The sequence below is a fragment of the Suncus etruscus genome, chromosome 17, assembly GCF_024139225.1.
Source record: "Suncus etruscus isolate mSunEtr1 chromosome 17, mSunEtr1.pri.cur, whole genome shotgun sequence".
NCBI lineage: Eukaryota > Metazoa > Chordata > Mammalia > Eulipotyphla > Soricidae > Suncus > Suncus etruscus.
In genome coordinates this window covers 9,104,824-9,131,632 of record NC_064864.1, presented here as the reverse complement: position 1 = coordinate 9,131,632, position 26,809 = coordinate 9,104,824, and the positions used below count along the sequence as shown (strand labels likewise).

General features: G+C 39.0%; 1 protein-coding gene across 10 annotated transcripts in view; it reads right to left on the bottom strand.

Annotated features, from left to right (window-relative positions):
• The window catches only part of ANK3 (ankyrin 3), a 551,722-nt gene that overhangs the window by 109,121 nt on the left and 415,792 nt on the right, over positions 1-26,809 (bottom strand). For 8 of the 10 annotated variants that reach the window (XM_049790516.1, XM_049790512.1, XM_049790515.1 and 5 more), the window contains 2 exons: positions 23,043-23,115; positions 22,833-22,895 (listed from right to left, as the gene is read on the bottom strand). In XM_049790516.1, coding sequence (XP_049646473.1) covers positions 22,833-22,895; positions 23,043-23,115 — 136 coding nt within the window. The remainder of the gene's footprint in view (positions 1-22,832; positions 22,896-23,042; positions 23,116-26,809) is intronic. The other 2 variants (XM_049790517.1, XM_049790518.1) reach the window with 1 other exon arrangement.

Genomic DNA, 26,809 nt, shown 5'->3' with positions numbered 1-26,809 from the left:
GAGAGAGAGAGATAAAAAATAAAAATCCAGAAAAACAAAACAAAACAAAAAAAACCCAAAGAAGTGGCCCAGAAGGGAAGAGGCAGGAGCTGCAGGCAAACTTTCAACTTTGTTCTCTGCTGGGAACAGGGGGAGCCTGGGTTATTTATGGTCCCTGTCAGGTGGAAGGAAGGGGGAGAGGCAAAGGGAGGGCCTGCCCTTGAGTCGAGGTTGTGAAACTGTGGGACGGACAGAGGGAAGAAGTGGCCCTGACTGATTCCCAGAACTCTCTAAGTGGTCTTGGAGAATCCAAGACATTTCTTTTGCTTCCCATCAGGATTTTGAGAAGAGCAAGCAAGAAAAGAAAGAAAGTGAGAAAGAGAGAGGAAAGAAAGAGAAAGAGTGAAAGAAAAGAAAAAGAAGAGAAAGAAATAGAGAGGAAAGAGAGAGAAAGCAGAGAAAGAAATAGAGAGGAAAGAGATAAAGAGGGGGAAGAGAAAGAAAGGAGAGAGAAAGAAAAAGAAAAGAAAAAGGAAAGAAAGAAATGAAAGAAAAAGATAAGAAAAAGGAAGAGAGAAAGAAAGAGAAAAGAAAGAAGAAAGGAAGAAAAGGGAAGAAAGAAGAAAGAAAGAGAAAGAAAGAAAAAGAAAAAGAAAGGAAAGAAAGATAAAGAAAGAAAGAAAGAAAGAAAAGAGAAAGAAGGAGAAAGAAAGAAAAAAGAAAGAAAGAAAGAAAGAAAGAAAGAAAGAAAGAAAGAGAAAGAAAGAATGAGAGAGAGAAAGAAAGAAAAAGAAAGAAAGAGAGAAAGAAAGAAAGAAAGCAAGCATGGAAATACTGTGTTTTATTTTAGAGACACAAGTTCTTTTAAGTCTTTAATAACAAAAGACACAAATTTCTTCTCCCTCCTGTAAAGTCTCTGGAGATTGACCCCTGCGGAGGTGGCTGCCACTTTGCAGCTACACTGTTTCCCCTATCAGCAGCCTGACCTCGAAGCTCAATGGCTCCACCCCACTTCGCTGGACTTTTTTTTTTCACCCTCTATTTGGGTCATTTCAGTGGCTTCTCAGAAAAAAGGGAGAATGAGGCTAAGAAGTGAGTAGCGTGTTTTCCAAACAGTCTTGCTGGAATGATCTACAGGACTTTTGCATAATAATGCATCTTATTAACTACAACCAAAATCTCTTAAATCCAATCTGGATCACTGGAAAAGTGGGAAGCAAATTGGCTTTTCCTAGATAAGTGTATAAATACATGAGCGAATCAATGACTCATCTAATAATAAGATTATATGTTACTCCATGCTTTAATTTGAGAAGTCTGGCTATGATCAACATCGCAAATAGAAGGGAAGCCTTGTATAAAACCTGGTATTACTGAAAAAATATTTTCAAGGTTCCCTCCCCTCCCTACCCCCTTCAATCCAGCTCCATAAAGAACGAACAGGGCCCGGAGAGATAGCACAGCGGCGTTTGCCTTGCAAGCAGCCGATCCAGGACCAAAGGTGGTTGGTTTGAATCCCGGTGTCCCATATGGTTCCCCCGTGCCTGCCAGGAGCTATTTCTGAGCAGACAGCCAGGAGTAACCCCTGAGCACTGCTGGGTGTGACCCCCCCCCCCCAAAAAAAAAAAAGAACGAACAGATTCCTGATTAAAATGGTGACAAGGCCTGAAAATTCATGTTTCCACATCTGCACTTAAAATCCAAGAGTGTTGGCATGAATTTAAGGGTCCCACAAGAGCTCATAGCCATAGCACAGTGAGCAAAATATTAGCCTTGATGTGGTCAACTCAGGGTTCAATCCCAAGATCCCATATACTTTCCCAAGACAGCCTAAGTAATAACTGAGTGCAGAGCCAAGAGTAAGCCCTACTATAGCCAGTTGTGGCCCAACCACTTCCCCTTGTACCACCCAATCCAAGCTTTGAGCAAAATGTTTTCAATGACTGTCATTCATGCCAACTTTTGCCAAGTGGAGTCAAAATTTACTCGACTAGACTTCATGGCCAGTTTCTTGCTGGTCACGCTAGACTCCATCCTGACTTTGGTAATACAGAATTTATTTCAATTATTACCATGCTTCAAGCTCTTTCAACTTTGAACCAGTATACAACGTGTTCTCTCTCAACAGAAATGTTCCCTCTTCTTCACCTGAGTTATTTCCCCAAATTGCAAAAGTTTGAAAGGAACTAGACATAGACAGAAGCCATGACAGGCTTCAAATGCTACAGTAGGCCTCTTAACTGTACATGAGGCGATAAGATTCCTGGAAATACCACAAGTTTCACAAGTTTTCCATACTCCCCCAGCTAGCCAGTCAAACCCCAGGCTAACATCCTGTTTACATATCCTGCTTGCAACATTGCATCCCCTACTCCCAGACCAACCAACATCCTGTTTACATCATGGTTATAACTGCCATAAAGTCCTTATAAGGTATAGCTTTCTCCCCTAAATCAATCACCTAGGGTCCTATAAACAATGTTGTAATGTGTAGCCAATCCCCGTCACCGAGCCCATTCGAAAAGTCTCTAAACTCGGTATAAAAGTAAGGATATAAGTCAGGCTGAGGTCACTACCTCACTGCAAGTGGTTGACCCCAGCATGCTGGAATCTGGGCTTCAAAAAATGCTCCTTGCTTTAGCAGCCTGTGTGTCTCAGATCAGTTGCTCTGGCTTCAGAACCTATCAAGTTCTTAGATCTCCCATCTTAGTTTTGAGTTCCTCACATGGATAGTAACCCCAAGAAAAACATCTGTTTAGTCTCTTCCATTAGATGGGGAAAGCCCCTAGATTGGGAACCAATATTTTCCGGCCTGAGGAGATTGTAATTACTACATAAAGATTTCCATGAGTCATGACAGCTTTTATTAAAGACATCTCTACTTGTGTTCCCATCCTCAATCTACATGCCACAACAATTTGGCATTTTTACCCCAAAACAAGTTTGATGACTGGCATACTGTATGATCTCAATAAAAGAAAGTTTCGTGCTTCTCTCCTTAAGTTTCAGAAAAGTTTAAGAGAAGCCATTTTTATTGTAAAAAAAAAAAAAAGTGACTATAATGATGTCACCATGCTATAAAGAAGTTCAGATCAGGAACTGGAAAATGATACAGGGGTTCATTTGCTTGCCTTGCATACATGGTTTGATACTGGGCACCATATGGAACTTGAAGCACTAGCAGAGCACAGAGCCAGAGATAGCTCCTGGGTACTGCCTGGTGTAGCCTCAAGTTTAAGGCAACTTATGTAAGAATTTTATCCTGTGAGATGTCCAGATCACAGTATTCCAGCCATCCTAACTGAGGCGACAGACCAATGAAACAAGACACCTGTTGATCATCCTGCCATATTGTCCTGCCTCTTCTGCCTTCTGACTACAATCTCATGAGAGATCCCAAGAACTCTACTGAGCCCAGCTAACTGATATAATCAGGGCAGGTGATTAAAACATGAAACCACTGAGTTTAGATGTGGGTTGTTACAGTGGCTTAAGAAAAGACATGGATGAAAGGTCTAAAGGTAAGCCAACACTATCTAAAGATAACCAACACTGGTTGGTTGAGGAATCCCTAATATATTAGAGTTAGCACTGTAGTACATTGTACGACTGATGTAGCCAAAGTCCAGGAGAAGTAATGGTAAATAGCACTACAGAAGCCTCAGTTATTTAATACAGACTTTGTGCATTCCAACACTGACAGCATAACTGTTCTTATGACTCATCTATTTCTGGCAATAAAATACCAAAGACTGGACAATGTTTCAAGAGGGGCGCCAACCCCAAATCAACCCTGATCCCATGATTAATCAACTAATATAAACTGATATTATTAATCAACTAATATAAGACATTGAACTTCTCAACTGTTTCCTTTTTCTTTCTTTCTTTTCTTTTTTTTGTTTTTGGGCCACACCCGGCAGTGCTCAGGGATTACTCCTGGCTGTCTGCTCAGAAATAGCTCCTGGCAGGCACAGGGGACCATATGGGACACCGGGATTCAAACCAACCACCTTTTGCCCTGGATCAGCTGCTTGCAAGGCAAACGCTGCTGTGCTATCTCTCCAGGCCCTGTCTCCTTTTTTTTTTTTTTTATACAACTATTAAAAACTAGCTTAAGAAATTTTTTGTACCACAATCATCCACTCAAAGATCCATAAATGCTATCTATCAAGCAACAATACATAATAGAATCATAAACACAAGAGAATGAGAGGGACAGGACAGGATTTAATGCACTTGTCTTATTAATGCACTTGTTAATTCACACAGCCAAATATGGTTTAATTCCCAGAACTACATATGGTATCCTGAATACTACCTGGAATGATCCCTGAGCACAGAGCCAGAAAAAAGTCCTGAGCATAGCTGGATATGGTCCAAAACCCAATAGCAGCACCAACAACAGTAAAAATAAACCAAGAAAGAAAATTAATCAAATTATCAGGATTGTATCAAATATATGTGTCCTCATTACCTTATAGATTCCATGGTTCAGGATCAGTGCACAGGAAAGCAGATTTAACACAACTTTTGTAATCTTTTATTATGTTCAACAGTGGCCCTTTGAAGTGGGGGAGATGTTCACAAGACTTGCTTCTGACTCTTCACTTAAGGATCACTCCTGACATATAGTTTTGAGGGATCACTTGTGATGCTGGGGATTGAAACTGGGTTGGCCACATATAAGGTAAACACCTTACCTACTTTACTATCACTCTGACCCCAAGGAAAAACTACTTTAGTAAATATATTAAAATAATAAAATATATATATCCACATTTCTTTGATAGAACTGGGTGCTGAAAGGGGATAAAGTAACATGCATGTTATCATTTCATTAACAGAAGTGCAAACTTCGATATCAATAAAGGAGAGAGAGACAGAGAAAGAAAGAAAGAGAGAAAGAAGTAAAATGCCTGTCCCAGAGGCGGGGGTGAGAGGGTGAGTGGGAGGGAAGAGGGCATTAGGGAGGGTGAGAGAGAAACTGTTGACTTTGGTGGCAGGAAATGGGCACTGGTGAAGGTTGTTGTCTATTGTATGACTATAACTCTATCATGAACAACTTCATCTGTGCAGGGGGGAAGGAACTGTATTATGAACAACCTTGTAACCATGGTGTTAAATAATTTTTTTTAAAAAAGTAGACAGTTTGAGGGGCCCGGAGAGATAGCATAGCGGTGTTTGCCTTGCAAGCAGCCGATCCAGGACCAAAGGTGGTTGGTTCGAATCCTGGTGTCCCATATGGTCCCCCGTGCCTGCCAGGAGCTATTTCTGATCAGACAGCCAGAAGTAACCCCTGAGCAGTGCCGGGTGTGGCCCAAAAAACAAACAACAAAAAAAAAAAGTAGACAGTTTGAAAATGCTCCATACTATATTACTTCAGTATATAACATTCTAAAAAGGCAAGTTTATGGAGATAGTAAAAGTATTAGTGGTTTTCAGGGTTTAGTGGGGAGGGAAAAATTGATATGGAGAATTTCCTTAATTCATCTTATGATTCTATAATAATGATAATAAATACTGATCCTTATACATTTTTCAAGCCCCATATACTGTATACCAAGAGTGAACCTTAATAAAAACTATGCTCTATGAATGGTAATGGCATATGGATATAAGTTAATGGATATTCAGGAATGTCCTTCTCTGATGTAGATGTTCGTAGACAGAGATGCTGTATAAATGCACTAAAGTATAGATGGAAAATCTCTCTACCACCACGTTATATTAATGCTGAAGCTATTGAACCTAAAACCTAAATCAGATGTCTAGTGTAAAAAAGGATAATCAGAAGTCAGATGTCTTGGAGAAATCCATGAAGTCTAGCTTCTTTTTTAATTCCTCCATGTCTAAATAGAATTATGCAGATGGAGTTGACTTTTTGTTTGTTAGTTTTGTTTTCAGTCATGGTTTTGTTTTGTTATTTTCTGTAACACTTTAGATGATGAAAATGACTGTTTCTAATTTGCACATGGAAAAAAATCAAATTCTTTGATAAAGGTCACCAAATTATATTTCAAAAAGTATGCTAAAAGTGAACTCCTCTGCTGCAGATTTTTCTCCCAAACTATATATTTTCTAATATTTAAAAGCTGAAATTAGTAGTACAAAACACCTACAAAAGAATAATCAGATATGATTTCTAAATTACTTAGAATAAAAAAAATAAGCTAGGTAGGAGGGGGAAAAGAGCACAGGCTATAAACACAGAATTCATTCCTACTGATTTATGAGGGTCGAATAATAGAATTTAGCAAATTGCTTTATGACAAAAATCTATTCAATAGAATGTAGAAGACTTATATTTACTATTATTTGTCCCCCCAAAAAGTGTTTTCTTAATCAACACATAACAAAGAAAGAAAATAAAAACGATTGAGAAAAATAATCATTTTCAGTTCTAATCAATCAATGTGATAGGATAGCAAGAAGAAATCACACCACAAAAATCAATTCTAGTATGTATTGAGCATTTACTATACTCAGACATTATTTGTTCCTATTCATTATCACATGGTATTTTCTCAATAATCTTTTAAAATAGTTATTTGGCATAGTAAATAATCCAAAAATCCTTAGAATATAGAAAAGTTTGGATTTGAAATTAATTGAATTCTAGAGAGATCTCAACATTTATTTACTGGAAATTTCAAGATATAGACAATTTAGAAAACTAATAAATAATTGCTAACGTAAACTCCCTGTGACCAGGGTTGTGTGTGTGTGTGTGTGTGTGTGTGTGTTAGTTTCATTTCCACTATTTACAACAGTGCCTGCTGTACTGTAAGTGCTCAATAAATACACAGAAAGAATTTAATTCCAGTGATTGCCTTTGGTGACAGTGATTATATTAACGGAGTGAGGAGAAAGATGGAGACTTACTTTTCACCATAAACTCTTGTACCTTGGGAATTTTATACCATGAGCATCTATTACCTATGCAAAAAATGGGTAAAATTAACATGATAAAACAAAATAAAATACAAAGACCTCAGATAAGCCAGATGTTCCAGAGCAAGGAATGTGTGTCAACATACACAGGCCTGTCAGATAGAGGTGTCTGTACCCAGCACGGAGCTAACAACCTAGAAAAGAAATTCAGTACTTAATGGTATACAGCCTTACATACCTCTCAAGAGGTGAAATGGAAGAAATATAATAATAAGGCAGGAAGGAAAAGATGGTTATTATTAATGAGATCCTACTGATAACCCCAATGTTAAAAAACAATCTCTAGAATACATAAGAATCACCTGAAAACTTGCATTTCTAATAAGTTTCTGGTCTGGGCATTGCACAGAGAGAACCACTAGTCTAGAATCTTATCAAGAAACTAAATTTTTCTCAGTAATATTAACTTTGCAGAGATGAATATGTATTTTCCCACAGGTAATTGTGAGCTTGGAGCTACTGCTTAAAGTAGTAAGATGAAATCACACCACAAAATTCAGCTAGTATTTATTGAGCATTTACACTCAGAAATAACTGAGTGCAGTGTTTCTCAATTTCCTATAATAAATGTCTATCTTGTTCAAACAAACCTATTAACTGTACATATTAATTCCATAGATCTAGTAGAGGTGCCCAAAACATTTTCAGAACAAAGAAGTATCTCAGAACTCCCTTGAAACATCTTTCTTTTGTAAGTGAACAGAGACTGTCTCCCAATGATACCCAAGGCCACTATCATTCTCCTGGATAGATCCACTACCCCCACTTAGAGGGGCTCTATTCTCTCACTCCCTTGAAAAGGAAGGAGAAAGGAAGGAAGACAAGAAGGAAGAAAAAAAGGCTTAGGGTAAATCCTAAGTTATACTGAAAATATAGGAGACCAAAAACCACACTTTGAACAGCAAGGAATTGTCCCTGACACAGGTGATGTGTTATGAGTAGACCCCCACTACTACTGCCTTTGTGGTATTTGGTCTCTAGTATATAAACAATACTGCAAATCCTGAACTTTCTACTTCTCCTGCATGGTACAATTTGTGTGTTGTACGTGCCAAGTGCTGTGATAACCAAAGAATATACATTGTGTATGTATCTATGGATCCTCATCTAATGTAATGTTCAATTCTCTGAAGCAGGCACTATTCTTCCTTTAGAAATAAAGAACCATTCAGAAAAGACCAGCTCTTTCTTGGAACTCAAGTTTCCAGTTGATGGAAGAGTTGTTAAACACTTGTCAAGGGGGCCGGGCGGTGGCGCTGGAGGTAAGGTGCCTGCCTTACCTGCGCTAGCCTAGGAGACGGACCGCGGTTCGATCCCCCGGCGTCCCATATGGTCCCCCAAGCCAGGAGCGACTTCTGAGCGCATAGCCAGGAGTAACCCCTGAGCGTTACTGGGTGTGGCCCAAAAACCAAAAAAAAAACAAACAAACAAACAAAAAAAAAACACTTGTCAAGTTGCAGAATTGAAAATGAGTTTTAAGGCCAGTTCCAGTGGTGCTCAAGGCTTCATCTCGGCTGTGCACTCTCACTATTGACAGGGTTGGGGGAGACTACTTGTGGCACCAGGGATCAAATTGGATTGCCCACAATGCAAGGCAAGTGCCCTATTCTCTATACTATGTCTCTGATCTCTAGAATTAAAACTCTTAACCACTACATAGCATGACAGGTGAACACAGGAGATGACGAAGTACTGTGCGAATTCAAAGGAAAAGGCCATCACCTTGGAATGAAGAGCTGGAAGACATTCAAGGCAGGGTGTGAGAAGAAAGCTAAGTGAAGAGGACTGGAAACAGGAAGTGTCACAGTTTTGAGCCAAGGTTTGTATTAAGCAGGATCCCCTGAAAATATTCTGAGACTGAGGAGAAGAAACAGGGAAGATGATGGGGCTGTGCCAGCTGCAGAGCTGGAGGTTCAAGGTGCTACTCAAGACCCTGGAACCTTCTGGAACGCTTGAAGTCTCAGAGAAACATTGCTGGCAGTGTTTGAACTCTATCTCCTTCACCCTCCTCTGGTCTCCTCTCAGTATTGTGTAAGGGAGTGGTTCATTTAACCTTTTACTTTCCAGCATTCTCTAGAAATGCTATTTGTCCAAACCATAAACCAAGTACTGAAAAAGAAATGTCCTTTCCTTCCCCAAATATATGAGAACAATGAAGCTGGATGAGAAAAGTTAGCTGAGGTAAAACAGGAGGGCTGACCCAGGCTGCAAAATTGAATGCTTTATGCAATGCTGACAACTACATTATTTCTTCCCTTGCAACTTGAGGTGCTCTCGAGATCCTCTGCTTCTAAGCGGCCAAAAAGGAATCAGCTTGAAAAGCAAAGTCTATAACCTCTAAATTTGCAAAAAAAAAATTCTTCCTTCTCCTCAAAACACTCTTTCTGCTCCAGCTGATTTATTTTTTTAGAACAGAAACTCCATTTAATTCTTTGCCCTTAACACTGTTCAACTTTTGGTGGTTAGATATAGTTAAAGAAAAAAACAACTCTATAGCAGTTTTAGAAACTATATGTAGTTTCTAAAGTAAGCATTCATGACTGTGTCTTGGAAATTTTCCAGATGTAGCAATGAAAAGCATTCCCTGTGATCTTCATCGGGTTAATAAACAAACCAATCCCAGAAAGGAAGAATTCCGTGTCTTCCTTGTAAAGTGATAAGACATTGAAGCAGACACTGTGATTTGTTCCTATTTTTCCTCTACGTTCCTGCATACTAATTCTGAAATTTCCCTCTGTCATCTCTGTCAGAAAAGATATTACACTGACATGATCAAGTGAACCTCTAAAGTTAAGGACAGAAATAAGTGGGAATGAGTAGGAGGAGACTTACACTGTACTCAAGATAAAAACAAATTACATTCCTTGAAAAGGAGCTTGTTGGGGTGGGCGGGGAAAAAAAAAAGAAAAGGAGCTTGTTGTGTATGTAAATATTTTAGGGGATTATTATGTTACTGACCCTAACGATCGTGATTGTGCCCTACCCTAGGGTGTGACCTGGCATTCTGCCCCCACCCTAGGGTACTACCTGATTCTGCTTCCACCATTGGGTGGTATCTGATCCCACCATTGGGTGGTACCTGATTTGGGGGGATAAAAACAAGGGTCTGTGGAAGGCAAGGGCTTTTTGCTGGAACTGAGGCTGAGTCTTTGGACTTCAGTCTTGTCCACCAAATAAAGCTAATATTTCCACAAGCCTGACTGTCTGCAAGCTATTTACCCGCCATTTCACCTCAGAACCGTCGGCTAGACAGGATGGCAGATGTGTGCTCCGAGCTGGAAGAGAAAGGTCTCATCCTCCATCCCTCCATCAGGCAACCTCTTCAAGGGCTGACTTGCAACAGGAGCTTACACAATTAATTACTACAAATCACAAAGCAGCCAGATGTGGTTGGCATTAAAATGGTGTTGCCTTGTTTCTACAAAGAATTTCAGTAGCTGTATCCAAGGTATTGCGTTGACTGGTTCTTCCATTCATTATAAATAGTTATTCATTATTAGTTAACTCTTGGTCTAATCTTAAGTTCTAATACAGACTCTTTATTTTGGCTTTTCTTTACCGAGCTGTGATGAACCAAATATACAATCCAAAAACATGTTCAGTATCCCCAGGTACTGGGGAGTCATCAGGATTGTGTACACTTTGTAGGCAAGAATTTGTCCTCGTATCCCTAAAGAATCTTTCATCGTGCTGGGCTACAAGAATTCATTGAAGACTTGGTGTTATGTTTCCGACCCACACCTAGAAGATGTGTTCATACAAGGTTAAGACAACAGTCCTGAAGCTATTTCTCATCATCACTGCAATCTGACACATATGATGAGCTCAACCCAATCCTTTTGGAACATCTTCCCTGGGTTCTTGTCTTCTCTTCTTCTCAGATCTCTGCCTGCCACTCTGTCTTATCCTGGCCCACACTGATGAGATCCTCCATTTTTCTTGCAATTACTAAGGATCTCAATGTAAGGGAATAAGGAAACAGGGATGGTAGGATTAGCATCTGCTATCATTGGGAAGCAGAACAGCCTCCCCAGGAGTAAAAACAAGAGTGTATGTGTATGAAAGAGTGTATTTGCATGTATAAGCATGGCATGTACAGGAAGGAGAGAACATATTCAAAGTTATAACTGGTTTAGGGAAAATTGAAAGTTAACAATTGTGTTTTTGATCAATAACCATGTCAATAATAGATTTTTTTACATTTATTCCACAGGGCTCCTCACTTATACATGCAATTACAGCTTCTCGGACAAAGGGGGCGCCCTCGCCGACTTTTCTTCCCTGCAGTGAAGCTACTCTCTTGGGTGATGTTCATTGATGCCATAGACATGGCAGCTGCTGTGTCACCAGGGAAACTGCATTCCCCAGACATCACAGGAGAGTTTCTACCAGGTTTGGCTAGAAAATACTTTTCAAGCTTCCTCTCTCCTAGGTTCTCTCCCTTCCTTTGTGCATTTTCCTTTTCCTTCTCTGTTAATGTGCCAATTTATTATTATTATTATTATTATTATTATTACTATTACTATTAATTTATTAACAACCGAAAACAGCTTCTCTTTCTGTGTGTGTCCTGTTCTGGGGTCCCCATCCACGTCCCTGCCTGCTTCCCCAGCCTGTGAGCTGAATTTTTGTGTGGGGTTTTACTATCACCTGTCCAGAGTGTTTTTTGAACTTGGACTATAGTTCTTTCTATTCTTCCCTCACCCACCACCCACTCACCCTCAGTTTTTGTTTACTCTCATTGCCACAAATTTCTGCCTTGTGAAAATGTATTTATTAAGTTGCTTTCTTATTTAGTAATCTATTTTTTTCAGGTCCAGAGGTACAAGGGCCCACCAGAACTTCAATTGGTGGGTATTTGGGGAGGGGGCATGCATGCAGTACAGAGGATCAAACTCTGGGCTTTGCACTTACAGAGATATGTTCCAGAATTCTGAATTGTCTTCCAGTTCCCTATGTGTTCTTCTCTTCCTGCATCATTTTTAGTAAAAAATTAAAGGCAGAATATTCAAATTTCACAATCAGGTATGGAGAGATATTATAGTGAGTAGGCTACTTGCCTTACATGTGGCCAATGTGGGCTTGATACCCACATCCCATATGGTCCTTCAAGACACCAAAGGAGTGGGTCACTGAGCAGAGCCAAGAGTAAGCCTGAGCATCTTTGGGAAAGGCTCTCCCAAATCTAATTTTACTCTTTTTAACTATGCCAACAATAGCAATATTTTGAGTTTTAGATTCTTTAATGTAAGTTAGGACCAATAAAAGTTTCACTAGGGCTTTAAATTAGCACTAAATATAATTAGGAATAATTTAGTGCCCATGATATTCTTAGCTATTTTTGCAAAAATTAAGTTACGATATCAAGTAACTAACATTTATTGAGATGTACAAGCTAAGCACCATTTAAATTGTTTAACGATCCAATGGTTACCAGGCACTTATCTAAATTCCCTGGTAATATTGATGGTTGAGTAGAAGTTAATATAAATATAAATCCAGTGTGATCTTTATCAAGATTTTCACACTGCTGGAACTGATTTTCCACATCTATGAAATAGGAGTTACAATGGCTCTTAGAAGGTCACAATATGGGCTGAATGACATAATGTGTGAAACATCTGTAGCTTAGCACCTCACCTAGTAACTGGCAGAAACTTGGTTGATGATATTGAGTCTCTTCATTTGCATTAGATCTTTTGGGAGGGCAGAGACTCAAGTAAAAGTAGGCCAGTGGAAGAAACACCCAGAAATGAGAACTGATAGAATACATATACATATATGTATATGCATGCATATAATATATATGTACATATGTGTGTATATGTATTTGTTGAGATCTTTGACAGGCATAAGATAAATCTGGTCTTATGGAGTAAATCATCTAGCTTGAAAGAATGCAAATGAGTCACAAGTTCACAAACTATAGTTCCTGGGCTGAATCCAGCCTCCCACCTCTTTATATAAACAAGTTTTATTGCCACATAACCATACCCATCTGGTTAGGCATTGTCTCTGAGAGCTTTTCTGCTACAAAGGCAGGGTTGGATATTTTGGACAGAGACCATCTGGCCAGAAAATCCAGAAATATTATCTCTTTATGAAAAACTTTGCTGTCCCTCAATATTAAATGAATAATAAATTGAGATGAGCTTACAGAAGTTTGATACTCGAAATACAGAAGTATGATAGAGGGGAAAGAAAAAGAGATGGCAGGGGGCCATCAACCATAGAAATAATCCATGTTTTATCTAAGTACCACATAAAACCTTCGAGGCATTTTTGTCTGGTTTTGTATTTGTCCTCATTGATTGTGTTTGCATTGTTTGAAGGCTACTTTTATCATAAAACATAACTGCCAGGGATGAGTACATGCATTGTAACAAATTATTACAAAATAGAGAACATCTAGGGCTGAGATACAGTCCAGGAATTGGGATGTTTGCCTTGCCATTCAGGTGAGTCTTAATTTGTCCCCCAACACCGTATTGCCTATGAGCCCCTGAGTATAGAATCAGGAACAGACTCTGAGCTCTGTTGGGAGTGGTCACAATTCTTATCTTCCAAAAATGAAATCTAAAGCATTTAGGTTCCACACTGAATCATCATTATGTCAGATGGATCTTATACCCCACACCTGTAAGTCTTAATAATTCTTTTCTTTGCTGTTTTTAAATTTTTAATTTTTTATAGACTTACTATCTAATATTGCATTCTTAGCTTAGTGCTACCTGCTTTGATGAACTCTATTGTCTTCACCTGACCAACAAACAGCAACCACATTTGTAGGGTGATGCTCTACAGAAATGGATAGAAACAGGAAACATAGATAAGAAGGCTTTATTATTATTATTATGGTTATTTAGGTTATTATTATCTAGGTTAATCTCAGTCTCAATCTAGGAATGGCCCAAATTTCTGTCAAGATGCTAAGAATAGAGTTTAATATACACTGTGGTCTCATAAAGAGCTTTTTGGGGGCCATGCCCAGTGATACTCAGAACTTACTTACACCTGACTCTGTGATCAGGGATTACTCCTGGTTATACTAGGTGCTAGATGGCCCTGATGTGATTCCAAGGTTTCAAGCTGAGGCCTCAATGCAAGGAAAGTCACCTTAATTACTATCCCCTCTTTCTGACCCAAAGATCTTTAAGAAAAACTCATTATTAGTGGAGGGAAGTTGTCAGTGGTGGTGGGATTGAGGTTGGAACACTGTATACTTTAAATTCTACTATACAATGAACAAACCCCAGTGCCTCAATAAAACAGATAAATAAATTATTATTTATTTGTTGATATAAAAATAAAAATATATAGATTTGTATATTTATCATTATTATTATTTTGTTTCTCTTTGTTTGCTTATGGGCCACACCTGGTGGTGCTCAGAGTTACTCCTGGTTCTGCTCTCAGAAATCACTCCTGGCAGGCTCAGGGGACCATACGGGATGCCAGGAATTGAACCCAGATTGGTTGCATACAAGGCAAATGCTCTACACACTGTGCTATTGCTCCAGCCCCACATTGTGACTCAGAGAAGATGACTTTTACTTTTTCTAAATGCACACATTTTGTGGATTCTTCAAAAAAAACACTCTTGGTTTTTGTACACAGCAAGTTCTTGAATAATAACTGCTGTTTTATTTTATTTTCATGTTTAATAGTAAAAAGTAAAGGTACTATCTGTGTGAGCTTGTAGAGTTTTCTGTGGTTCCTACCACATCCCAAAGATGTGCACATTGACTCCAAGGACCCATCTGAATTTTCCAGTTGGACCAAGTGTTGGTTTGTATACATTTGCCTGGTGGGTCGAGGTCCTTTCCAGGGCTGATTTCTAACTCGAACACTGAGCTGTTCAGGAGACTTCTGTCATCCTGCTTTAAAGTGGGCTGACAGATGAGTGAATGAACAAATCATTGTTTAATATTAGAAATAAGAGACATCTTGGCTTAGAATGTTTGTGCTGTTTTGTGACCAGAAATATTCCATAGGAAATTAACTCTTCTTTCTATTAATTTGCCTATGGTATAGTTTCATCAAACTTCATTTTGTGACTTTATTTCAAATTTGCCAAGTAGAATTTTATAGAAACATATAATGTAAAATGCAATGTTGAGCCAGAGTCTATTGTTAAATCGACTCAGGGAAATGCCTAAACTTAAAAATAACTTGGACCCTTTATTTCATCTTATTTGTTTATGTTTTTGCTTTATTTTTTGTTTCGTTATTTACGCTGCCAAGCAGTGCTAGGACCCATGCAGACAATGCCAGGTGGTGCAAGGAAGCCAACAAGTGTGGGGATGGAACTAGTGCCCCACCACGCAGGCATATGATCAGCCTTTAATTCATTTCTGCTTTACTTTCTCACTTCCTCCCCCACTCTTCCTCTCTCTTTTCTCTCTTGCCTTTTTATTCTTAGATTATTTTTCTTTCTCTGTTCTCTCACCGATATGTTTTCTTCTTCCATCCTTTCTCTTTCTCTTCCTTCCTTCCTTCCTTCCTTCCTTCCTTCCTTCCTTCCTTCCTTCCTTCCTTCCTTTCTCCCTTCTCTCCCTTCCTTCCTTCCTTCTTTCCTTCCTTCCTTTCTTCCTCCCTTCTCTCCCGTCCTTCCTTCCTTCTTTCCTTCCTTCCTTCTTCCTTTTTTCTTCTCTTCCTTCCTTTCTTCCTTCTCTCTCCCTTCCTTCCTTCCTTCCTTCCTTCCTTCCTTCCTTCCTTCCTTCCTTCCTTCCTTCCTTCCTTCCTCCCTCCCTTCTCTCCCTTCCTTCTTCCTTTTTTCTTCTCTTCCTTCCTTCCTTCTCTCTCCCTTCCTTCCTTCCTTCCTTCCTTCCTTCCTTCCTTCCTTCCTTCCTTCCTTCCTTCCTTCCTCCCTCTCTCCCTCCCTCCCTCCCTCCCTCCCTCCCTCCCTCCCTCCCTCCCTCCCTTCCTTCCTTCCTTCCTTCCTTCCTTCCTTCCTTCCTTCCTTCCTTCCTTCTTTCCTTCCTTCTTCCTCTTTTCTTTTCTTTTCTTTTTCTTTTCTTTCCTCACTCCTAGCAGTCCAGGGAGACTATTTAGAATGCTGGAATGTGGTTGGCCACATGCAAAACAAATGTCCTAGCCATTGAACAGTTGTTCCAGCCTCTACCAATTTTTTCTCATTACAAATTGAACTATAAAAAGTTAATACTCTAACTAGAACAAGAAACAACATTAATTATATGTATGTGTTTACTTTATGTGTTTGTGGAATATTTTCTGGGAAAGAAGATAGTGGAACATTTAAATATTTGTGAATCGTTCTGTCCCTCTAAGGAATTCTGTTTATCCCTCACCAATATAATGTCTGGCTTTAAAGACCTACCTTAAATAAGGTTGTTTTATGTCTTTTTCTTTTACTGCCTAACTCTGCTGACTTGCAACCTTTGCTCCCTCTATAACCTGGTTCCATTGTTCTTTTTGACTGACAACATTGTCTGGGCTTGTTTTTTCCCCAAACCTCAGCTTTTTTGTTCTTCTAATTAATCTAAACATTCTTTCACCTAATCCAAATTCCTGCAGTGGACCAAAGAAAGAGAAGGAAGACTGTAAAAAATATGAAAAAGAAAGAGAGAGAGAGAGAGAGAGAGAGAGAGAAAGAGAGAGAGAGAGAGAGAAGGTAACACCTTGCTTAGTATTTTCCTTATTTACTTGATTTTTATAACTCAGGATTAAAATGTTATGTTGTCACATAAAGAAAAAATGACCATCTATAATGGTGGTGTTATGGTAATGATGCTTGTTACTAGCCCTGAAAAGCTCCTGGCATCTTCAGTCCCCTGAGATTACAGTGTGGTCTTTGAAAACAGAGATACCCTCACAACATGCTCCATTGTCAGGGGAAACCAACACTGAGGTCTCAATGAAATAAGCAGCAACAAATCTAAAGTGGCAGAACTTTAGGAAGAGTATCAAGTGAGTCAGGAATAAAAAAAATGTTATTAAAATATAGAGGTTCTCTTAGAATTAAAATTTTAACCCAGGGGCCAAGTTGTCTCAGGTACATTGGGTGGAAAAAGAAAAGGTCAGAACTAAATATGCAAATCAAAGTCAATGACAATAGAATCAAGAGACTCAAACTATAACAATATAAACTTAATATGGACTCGTTTCACTAGTAGGCCAGGGTCTAACGATGGAGGTATGAACTGTACGCTGGTAACTTTGGTGGGAGGAGGTCAACACTGATGGTGGGAATGGCCCTAATTCATGGTGCTAATATTCCTGAAATACAACTATGACGAACTTGTAATTCACTATGGTCTCAATAAAAAATTTGAAAAATAAAATAAAATTCCAATATGAATTGTTTTGAGGTTAGAAGTAATGCTAGTTTATACATGATTAGACATGTAAAAATTTGGGGACAGTAGATGCCAATAATATTAAGAAGTCAAATATAATCATAAAAGATCTTATTCTTCAATAACAGATTATCAATATTTTCCATGAAAAATTCAATAAGCCTGCTGCACTATGATCAAACTATACCTAAAATATCATGTTTTGTGTGAATTAAGGTGTATTAAGCCACCTTTTTTTTTGTTTTTTTTGTTTTTGGTTTTTGGGCCACACCTGGTGTTGCTCAGGGATTCCTCCTGGCTATCTGCTCAGAAATAGCTCCTGGCAGGCACAGGGACCATATAGGACACCGGGATTCGAACCAACCACCTTTGGTCCTGGATCGGCTGCTTGCAAGGTAAACGCCGCTGTGCTATCTCTCCGGGCCCCAAGGATTAAGCCACCTTAATTCAAGTTGGATACAAAAATGTTGAAGTGGACGTAGGATTTGGTTTTGATGGTGCAAGAATGGTGGAAAAGGTATCAATGATATATTTGAAGGAATAAAAATGAAAAGATGTTTTGAAACATCAGAAAGACATTTGGAAGAAAATAACATGTTCTAAAAATTGTCAAATACATCTAGTTAAATCATTAAGTCAGTAGCAAAATGAAAAATTCTAAAAGTCAGAATTTTTCACAATGAAACAGGGACCTTGGAAATTAGGGGATTTAGGGAATACCCCCATATTGAGGCATTTGGCAAAGGATCTCATAATCAGAAAATTTCATGGAAGAGTTGCTCTGATTGAGGGACCTTTCGACATGAAATTCTAAAACATAAGATATTACCTAACACCAGAGAGACTGACACACATCAAAAAAATGGAGACATAATACAATGGGTAAGGTGCTTTGCATTACAAAAGGTCAATCTGAATTTAATTTCAGGCACTGCATTTGACCTTTGCATTGCTAGAAGTGATCCCAAGCACAGAACCTAAAACAAGCCCAGAGCATGCAAAACATAAACAATTATAATTTGTGCTAAGTTGGATGAAAAAAGAAACCCTCATTCACTGTTGGTAAAAATATTGACAAATTTGGGCCCGGAGAGATAGCACAGCGGTGTTTGCCTTGCAAGCAGCCGATCCAGGACCAAAGGTGGTTGGTTCGAGTCCCGGTGTCCTATATGGTCCCCCATGCCTGCCAGGAGCGATTTCTGAGCAGACAGCCAGGAGTAACCCCTGAGCACCGCTGGGTGTGACCCAAAAACCAAAAAAAAAAAAAAAAAAAAAAAGAAAAAAATATTGACAAGTTTAACCCCTGTGGAAAACAATTTGGGATTCAAAATAAGAATTGAATTCCCATATGACCAAAAGTTCCACTTCTTGGTCTACCTTCAAGGTTCAAAAACATGATAAAAATATAGTTGTGCTTCTATATTCCTTGCAGAACTATTTACAGTAACCAAGATCTAGAAACAACCCAAGTGTTTATGACTAAAGAACAGTGGAATGAGTTTGTTGAGCAATAGTATAGGAAGTAAGGCACTTGCCTTGCATGTGATTATGGTACAGTAGATCTCAGTTTGAATCTAAGAAAACAAATAGGCTTCCCCTGAGCACTGCCAGGGGCCACTACTGACCACAGAACTAGAAATGCCCCCTTGAGCATCACTAGGAGTGCTCACCCCCCAAAAAAACTAATAAAAATAAATTGTTATATATATATATGCATATATGTATACATATATAAACAAAATAGTACTAAGCTTTAAGAAATGATAAAATCAGGGCTGGTGTTAAAGTATGGTGGATCTGCCTTATACAGTCTATTGGGTTCAATTCCCAACAACGCATATGGTCCCCTAAGCCCTGGGCACAATGGTAGGAATAATTCCTGTGTACAGTAAAGAGGGACTCAAAAAGAAAAAGAAACGAAAATTAAACTAAAAGGAAAAGAAAGATAAAATCATATTAACTTCCTGTACTTGACTGGAATGGGAGGTATTAGGCTGAGTGGAGGAGAGCCAGAAGGAGAGGGACAAAAACATTAGAGGGGGCCGGAGAGATAGCATGGAGGTAAGGAATTTGCCTTTCATGCAGGAGGACATCGGTTCCAATCCCGGTGCCCCATATGGTCCCCCGTGCCTGCCAGGAGCAATTTCTGAGCCTGGAGCCAGGAATAACCCCTGAGCACTGCCGGGTGTGACCCAAAAACCACACACACACAAAAAAATAATAATAATTAGAATCTCTCTCATATGTGGGACATAAAGAAATTTATTACAGAATAACAAATAGAAAAGGCATCAGAACCTGAGAACTGGACCCCACACCTGAGCTTAACAAAGGTGGCTAAGAGGGGACCAGGGATCACTGATAGTGAGAAGAGAAAACTGTCATGGAGGGTGTAGTGTCAGACCACTGTATGCATGGAATGGCTATAGTAAGCACAGCTAACCACTTGGCACTTCAATAAAACATTGAAAAGAGAAAAAAAATAATCAAAGGTCATTTGACTCCAACAGTCCATAAAAATAGCATAAAGCAAAGACTAATGTGTTAAGAAAGGATAAATGATAAGATCTGCTTACTGATTTGAAATGCCCAAATTGAGACATAGACATTATCAATTGATAATGATAATTGATCATGACTATCAGTTCATATTCAATGATCTTAAAGGAAGGGAGTGAAATGTTTTCACCTTTGGAGGAAGTTATTGTATTAGCATTTCACACAGACAGTGCCACTTTATAATCCATTCAAAGGATCTCTCATCAATGCAGATGTTTTCTTAAATACCACCAAATTGTAGGTCTCTAGTTGTTATATTTCACATTAATTTCATTTTACAGACATTTTTCATAATCACTTTAAACCTATATACATGCGAATATGAGCACATGACATTTTACTTTTTGTTTTGTTTTTTGGGTCACACTGGCAGCGCTCAGGGGTTACTCCTGGCTCTATGCTCAGAAATAGCTCCTGGCAGGCTCAGGGACCATATGGGATGCCGGGATTCGAACCACCGACCTTCTGCATGAAAGGCAAACGCCTTACCTCCATGCTATCTCTCTGGCCCAGACATTTTATTTTTATCAAAAATTTTGCACAGAAAAATGTTCTCTTAAGGGCCAGATTCAATGGGCAGAGCACATGGTCTGCATAGGAGGGTCCCTTCAGCACCACAGAGAGAGATTCATGAGAATAAAGCTAGTATAGCCCTAAGCACTGCCCTAAAATAAAAGAAATTCTCTACAAATATTTAACTAGTCATTTTGAGGGGCCAGAGCTATTGCACACCAGTAGGGCGTTTGCCTTGCAAGTGGCCAACCCATATAGGCATCCTATATGGCTCCCTGAGCCTGGCAGAAGTGATTGCTGAGCACAGAGCTGAATGCTGCCAGGTGTGGCCCACAAACCCAACCCTCCCTGCAAAAAATACATTTTTAAAATATTTTTTGAAAAAATACATTTTGAAATGTACTATGAAAATGCTAGGCATTTTCATGTTAAAGACTTAAAGATGATACAATAATTACCCATTTGGAAATAAACAGAAGTAAACATATAATTGACTTTTTTGTCTGTAGTTTTTTTTTTTTTTGGCAGGGGGTGGAGGGGGTCACACCCAGCAGCACTCAGGGGTTACTCCTGGCTCCACGCTCAGAAATCGCTCCTGGCAGGCTCAGGGAACCATATGGGATGCCGGGATTGGAACCAATGACCTGCATGAAAGGCCAACACCTTCCCTCCATGCTATCTCTCTGGCATAATTGACTTAAAAAAAAAGGGGGGGGGGCCGGAGAGATAGCACAGCAGCTGATCCAGGACCAAAGGTGGTTGGTTCGAATCCCAGTGTCCCATATGGTTCCCCATGCCTGCCAGGAGCTATTTCTGAGCAGACAGCCAGGTGTAACCCCTGAACACCAATGGGTGTGGCCCCAAAAAAACAAAACAAAAAGAAACAAAAAGAGGAAAAAAGTAAAATCATTAAAATTCATCGAAGCAACATTTGCAAATAGGGAAAGGGTTTTCCCAGGCTCCTAACTGACCACAGGGCTTTCTGAAAGAGCGATTTTTCAAAACAAAAAGAAGATAGTCACTTGACACTGAAAACAGTTTGTGACTATGGGTCAGGAAAGATTTCCCTATTCTTCTTTCTGATGAAATCTGCATAAATCAAAGATGGAACCAATACTTAAAGCTGTAAGACTATGTAAGAGCAGAAAAAGATTGCAATAATAAAACTGAACAAAGAAAAACTAGTACATGAGAAATGGCAAATGGGTAGAGCAATAAAATGATATTGTTTTAAAATCAAATCACATAAGGGAGAAAAATATAATTTATATTTTACAATAAGCAGACTTTTTCAATGGAAATTAAAAATGGCCATTTTTACCAAACAGGTGCAAGACTACTAAGTAGTAGTAGTCTAGATACAGAGGGGACCACATATTCTGGCAGCCCTGGGGGTGAGGGAAGAGCATATGGGAGGTAGGACAAAAACGGAGTGTAGGGAGGACAAATTGGTGATGAAAACCCCCCCTGATTTTATGTAAATATGTACCTAAAATATTATTGTCAACAATATGTAAGCCACTATGATCAAAATAAAAATTATATTAAAAAATAAAATTGATTAAAAAATGGCCATTTTTATTATATTCACTGTGAAAGTGCTATTTTCCAACACACTTTCAAAGATATTGTTCATCAAAACATATATATATATATATGATCCAATATATTGAAATTTGGTTTTGGACCATACTTGGTGGGGTTTAAGGCTTACTCCCAGCTCTGCACTCAGGAACCAATCCTGGCAGGGCTTGGAGGACTATATGGGGTGCTAGGGACTGAACCCCGAGTCAGTTGCATACAAGGCAAGTGCCCTACTCACTGTACTATCTTTTCAGCCCCAAATGTGTTGATTTTTAAGTAATGCAGAACACAAACAGTTTCTTTTAAGCATATGAAATACAGTTGAAAAACAATTTCATTCAAGAGATAAAATATAAACAACTATTTATAAACATAAACTAATTATAAAATATAAACAGCTGTTTATATTTTTATCTCTTAAACGAAACTGTTATTGAAATGTATATGCTAAAAGTATATTTCTTCCAGCTGAATTTTCCTTATAATTCCACGATCAAAACCTGATTTTCACTATAAAGCTTAGAATAATTTTTGGAAAGAGCATTTAGTATTTACCTATATGAATACTTTCTGAAGATATTGTAATTTTTTAGCTATTGATCAGTTTTCCCTTCTAGAATTTCAGATGTGAGGAATAAAAACATCAATTTGATGCATAAAAGAAACACAGAAATAAGGTAATCAGGTCATTAGTAACATTTATATTATCAGGATCGAAATCAGGTTGAAGGATTGGGTTTGGGGTGGGGGGGGGGAGTTGTTTCCAAAAGACTAAAGTAGAATCAGTAATACCAAAGACAAATTGTTGAAATGACAGATTAAGCATCATAAGAGAAAATGAAAAGTTAGTAACTCAGTGTTACAATTCAAAGAAATGGAAGGTGAATCTGGTAGGTAAGTCTTATAATAAAAACTGGCAAATACCTTCTTCACCATCTGAGAGATATTCACCATCACTGAGTATTTCAGGGGTGTTGGCTTTACGCACTGCATGATTTAAGCGGACAATGTAAGAATGTGAAAAGGCATCCTCTAGAAATCACAACAAAACATTTTCTTGCAATGGACGTGTTTTGTAAGGAAACACACACACAGTCAATCTTAATATTATGAGCTGAAAAGATATGTTCATACCTTCGTCATCAGACATATCAAGAACTTCATTCATCGTTTCTGGAACATTCATTTTGTGCTTCTCGGTGACAGTCTATTAACAACAAAAACACTCACTTTAATCTGAGTAAATGATACCATCCAAATGCATTACTTTCTAAGTTTGTCAGGTGGGGAATCATGGATGTGGTCTAATGGGTAGGACACAGGCTAGACACCACATAGTCCCCAAGTCCCCTCCCCTTCCAAAATTCATCAGCTGGTTTATAGCAGGAACTAGGTGTCGCATTTTATAGGGCCTACTTATAAATGATGCATGCGATCATTCGAGCTCTCTCCTGGGCTTCTTACTATACTTCTTATAATACTTGGCATGTTATACTCTCACTTCTTTTTGGGGGGACCTACGTAATTTTTTGTTTGTTTGGGCCACATCCAGACTTACTCCCGGCCATTCATTCAGGGATGACACCTGGTGATGCTTGGGGGTTCATATACAGTGCCGGGTGTAGAAATGGGATTAGTTGTGCATAAGGCTAGTACATGTTTTACCTGATGTACTATCTCTCTAGCCCAGACTGCCTTGGTCAGTTTTCTAGGTAAGGATTCCCTCTAGGTTATCTTTTGTCGTCATGCCTCCTTGGGCTCCTATAATTGGGCTCCTTGGGCCTCCTTGAGTTCCTATAATTACTCAACCATTTGTTTTCAATGACCTTGAGAGTTTTTGTAGGTTACTATTCAGATATATTAATTAGGAAAAGCCCTCAGCTGAGATTTGTCTGGTATTTTTCTTATGAGTAGACAGAGGTTATATGTCCTTGAGGGGAAGAAGGTAGAGGGAAAGTATCATTTTATCAGAACTGATGTTGGCCTTCAGCATTTTATTAAAGCTGTGTTTGTATCTATACTTGTTTTCTTTGGGTGAAATCATTATACCAAGTCCATACTTAAGCAGTAGAGAATCATGTTCCATCCTTTTGGGGATAAAATATTTTCATATTTGGTGTCATTGGACCTGTTGAAACTATCTTTCCCACTTAATCATATTTTTATTTCCCTATAGCTTCAGACATATTTTTTGTTACACTTATAATACTATTTTATTTATTTACTGCTCAAATAGTTCCAACTTTGGCATTTGGTGACTACTTGGTAACTATTTGAATTCATTCCTATGTCCCTTTGGCATATCCCAATCATCATGTATGTTATTTGCTAATTTATTTATAAGGAGGAAGCTCCTCCTTCTCCTTTCACACTGTAAGTTGTTCTAGATTCACCTTATGTATTTTCTGCTCCACTTCCAGCTCTAGTCATCTCTCAAAAGAGTTCTTTATTCTGGTTCCCTTGACTAGTATATACTGTTAAAAATAAGTATCTAGGGCCAGAGAGATAGCACAGTAGTAGTGCGTTTGCCTTGCATGCAGAAGGATGCTGGTTCGAATCATGGCATCCCATATGGTCCCCCGAGCCTGCCAGGAGCAATTCTGAGTGTAGAGCCAAGAGTAACCCCTGAGCACTTCCAGGTGTTACCCAAAAACAAACAAACAAACAAACAAACAAACAAAAAACCAGTATCTAAGTGATAGATAGTCTCTGCCTGTTATATCTAGGGGACTGAATAATTTAAACAATGCAATCTCAATAGCTTCTTCTTATTTTCTCTATCAGCTCTGGCCATTCATTTTCCTCTCTATGAGCAAAATGGGTGTATGTAGTGGCAGTTCTGAGAAAGATGCTTTAGTTGAGAACTTTGTATCCATTGTCCTCATCTGAAAAGCACAGTTGTTCTTGTCAAAGTTTTTAGAAAACTGAAGTCTGCTTATGGTGACAAAACCTACAGGGACCCCAGTCAATAAATGGATTGGGAAACTCCATTGTCATGGAGATGTGTGGTGTTTAGTGAGATTAAGATCACAAAGTCCACTAGGAATTGCATCAGGTTTTGTTTGTCTGTCTGTTTGTTTGTTTTGTTTTGGGGCTATACCAGTGATGCTCAGGACTTACTCCTTGCTTGGTGCTCAGGGATCATGCCTTGTGGGGCTCGGGGTCTATATGTGTTGACAAGAAATGAATCCAGGTCAGCCATGCACAAGACAAGTGCCCTGCCCACTATACTATCACTCTGGCTTCATGATCAGTCTTTTAGGCTAGATGACACGTAACTGTTGAAGCTCAGCTGAAATCATATTTAAATACTACAATGTGAGGCTTTCTTTAGAAACTTTGACAGGCTCTTTTCTCATTAATATGAGCAGTGAGTTGGTGGAAGCTTCATTTCTGTCATCAGCCAACTAGACCTTTCCTACAAGCCTGAGGCCTGGCTTCTGTTACCAAGTCCCTACCCATGTTAGTAGTAAACACTAAGAAATAAATGACTTAAACTCCACTCAAGTCAGTTTTTCTGGATAACTCAGAATAAAACCAATCCCAATCAGGGTTTTAGGCTGGAACTTTATCTATAAAGTGATCCATTCCTATGGTTTTTTGTTTGTTTGTTTCAATTTTGGTCCATACCTGGCAGTGCTCAGGGATTACTCCTGGCTCTGCACTCAGAAATTGCTCCTGGGGGACCAGAGCGGTGGTGACACAGTGGTAAAGCGTTTGCCTTGCATGTGTCTGACCTAGGATGCATAAGGATTCAATCCCCTGGCATCCCATATGGTCCCTCAAGCCAGGAGCTATTTCTGAAGTGCATAGCCAGAAGTAACCCCTGAGCATCACAGAGTATGGCCCAAAACCAAAAAAAAAAATAAAAAAAAAAATTGCTCCTGGTAAACTCAGGGGACCATATGGGATGCCTGGGATTGAACCTGGTTGGACCTGGGTCAACCGCATGCAAAGTGAAAACCTACTGCTATGCTATCATTCCGGCCCCTAAAGTTTTCTTTTCTTTTCTTTTCTTTTCTTTTCTTTTCTTTTCTTTTCTTTTCTTTTTTTTCTTTTCTTCTTTTCTTTTCTTTTCCTTTCCTTTTTCCTTTTTCCTTTTCCCTTCTCTTCCCTTCCTTCCTTCCTCCTTCTCTCTCTTTCTTTCTTTCTTTCTTTCTTTCTTTCTTTCTTTCTTTCTTTCTTTCTTTCTTTCTTTCTTTCTTTCTTTCTTTCTTTCTTTCTTTCTTTCTTTCTTTCTTTCTTTCTTTCTTTCTTTCTTTCTTTCTTTCTTTTTTGGTTTTTGGGCCACACCTGTTTGACGCTCAGGAGTTACTCCTGGCTATGAGCTCAGAAATCAACCCTGGCTTGGGGGGACCATATGGGATACCAGGGGATCGAACCTCTGACCATCCTACACTAGCGCTTGCAAAGGCAGACACCTTACCTCTAGTGCCACCTCCCCGGCCCTAAAGTTTTTTTTTTTTTAAAAACTTTTTGTTGTTATTGTTTTGGGGCAATGATCAGATGTACTCAGGGGTCACTCTTTGTGATGGGTTTGGGAGACTACAAGTAGAATTGGAAATGGAAACCAGGTTGGCTGCATGCAAGGAAAGTGTCCTTTACCTTTGCCTGCTCTTTCCTTTAAATTTTTTGTTTGTTTGTTTTGAGGCCACACCCATTGATGCTCAGAGGTTACTCCTGGCTATGCATTCAGAAAACGCTCCTGGCTTGGGGAACCATATGAGATGCCGGGGATCGAACTGAAGTCCGTCCTAGGTCAGCAAGTGCAAGGCAAATGCCCTACGGCTTGCACCACTGCTCCAGTCCCATCTGTCCTTCAAATTTACCTTTTAAAACCAACCAATGAATGAGAATGTCACTGACATTCAATTCCAAAGATTTTTATTTTTGGGGGTGGG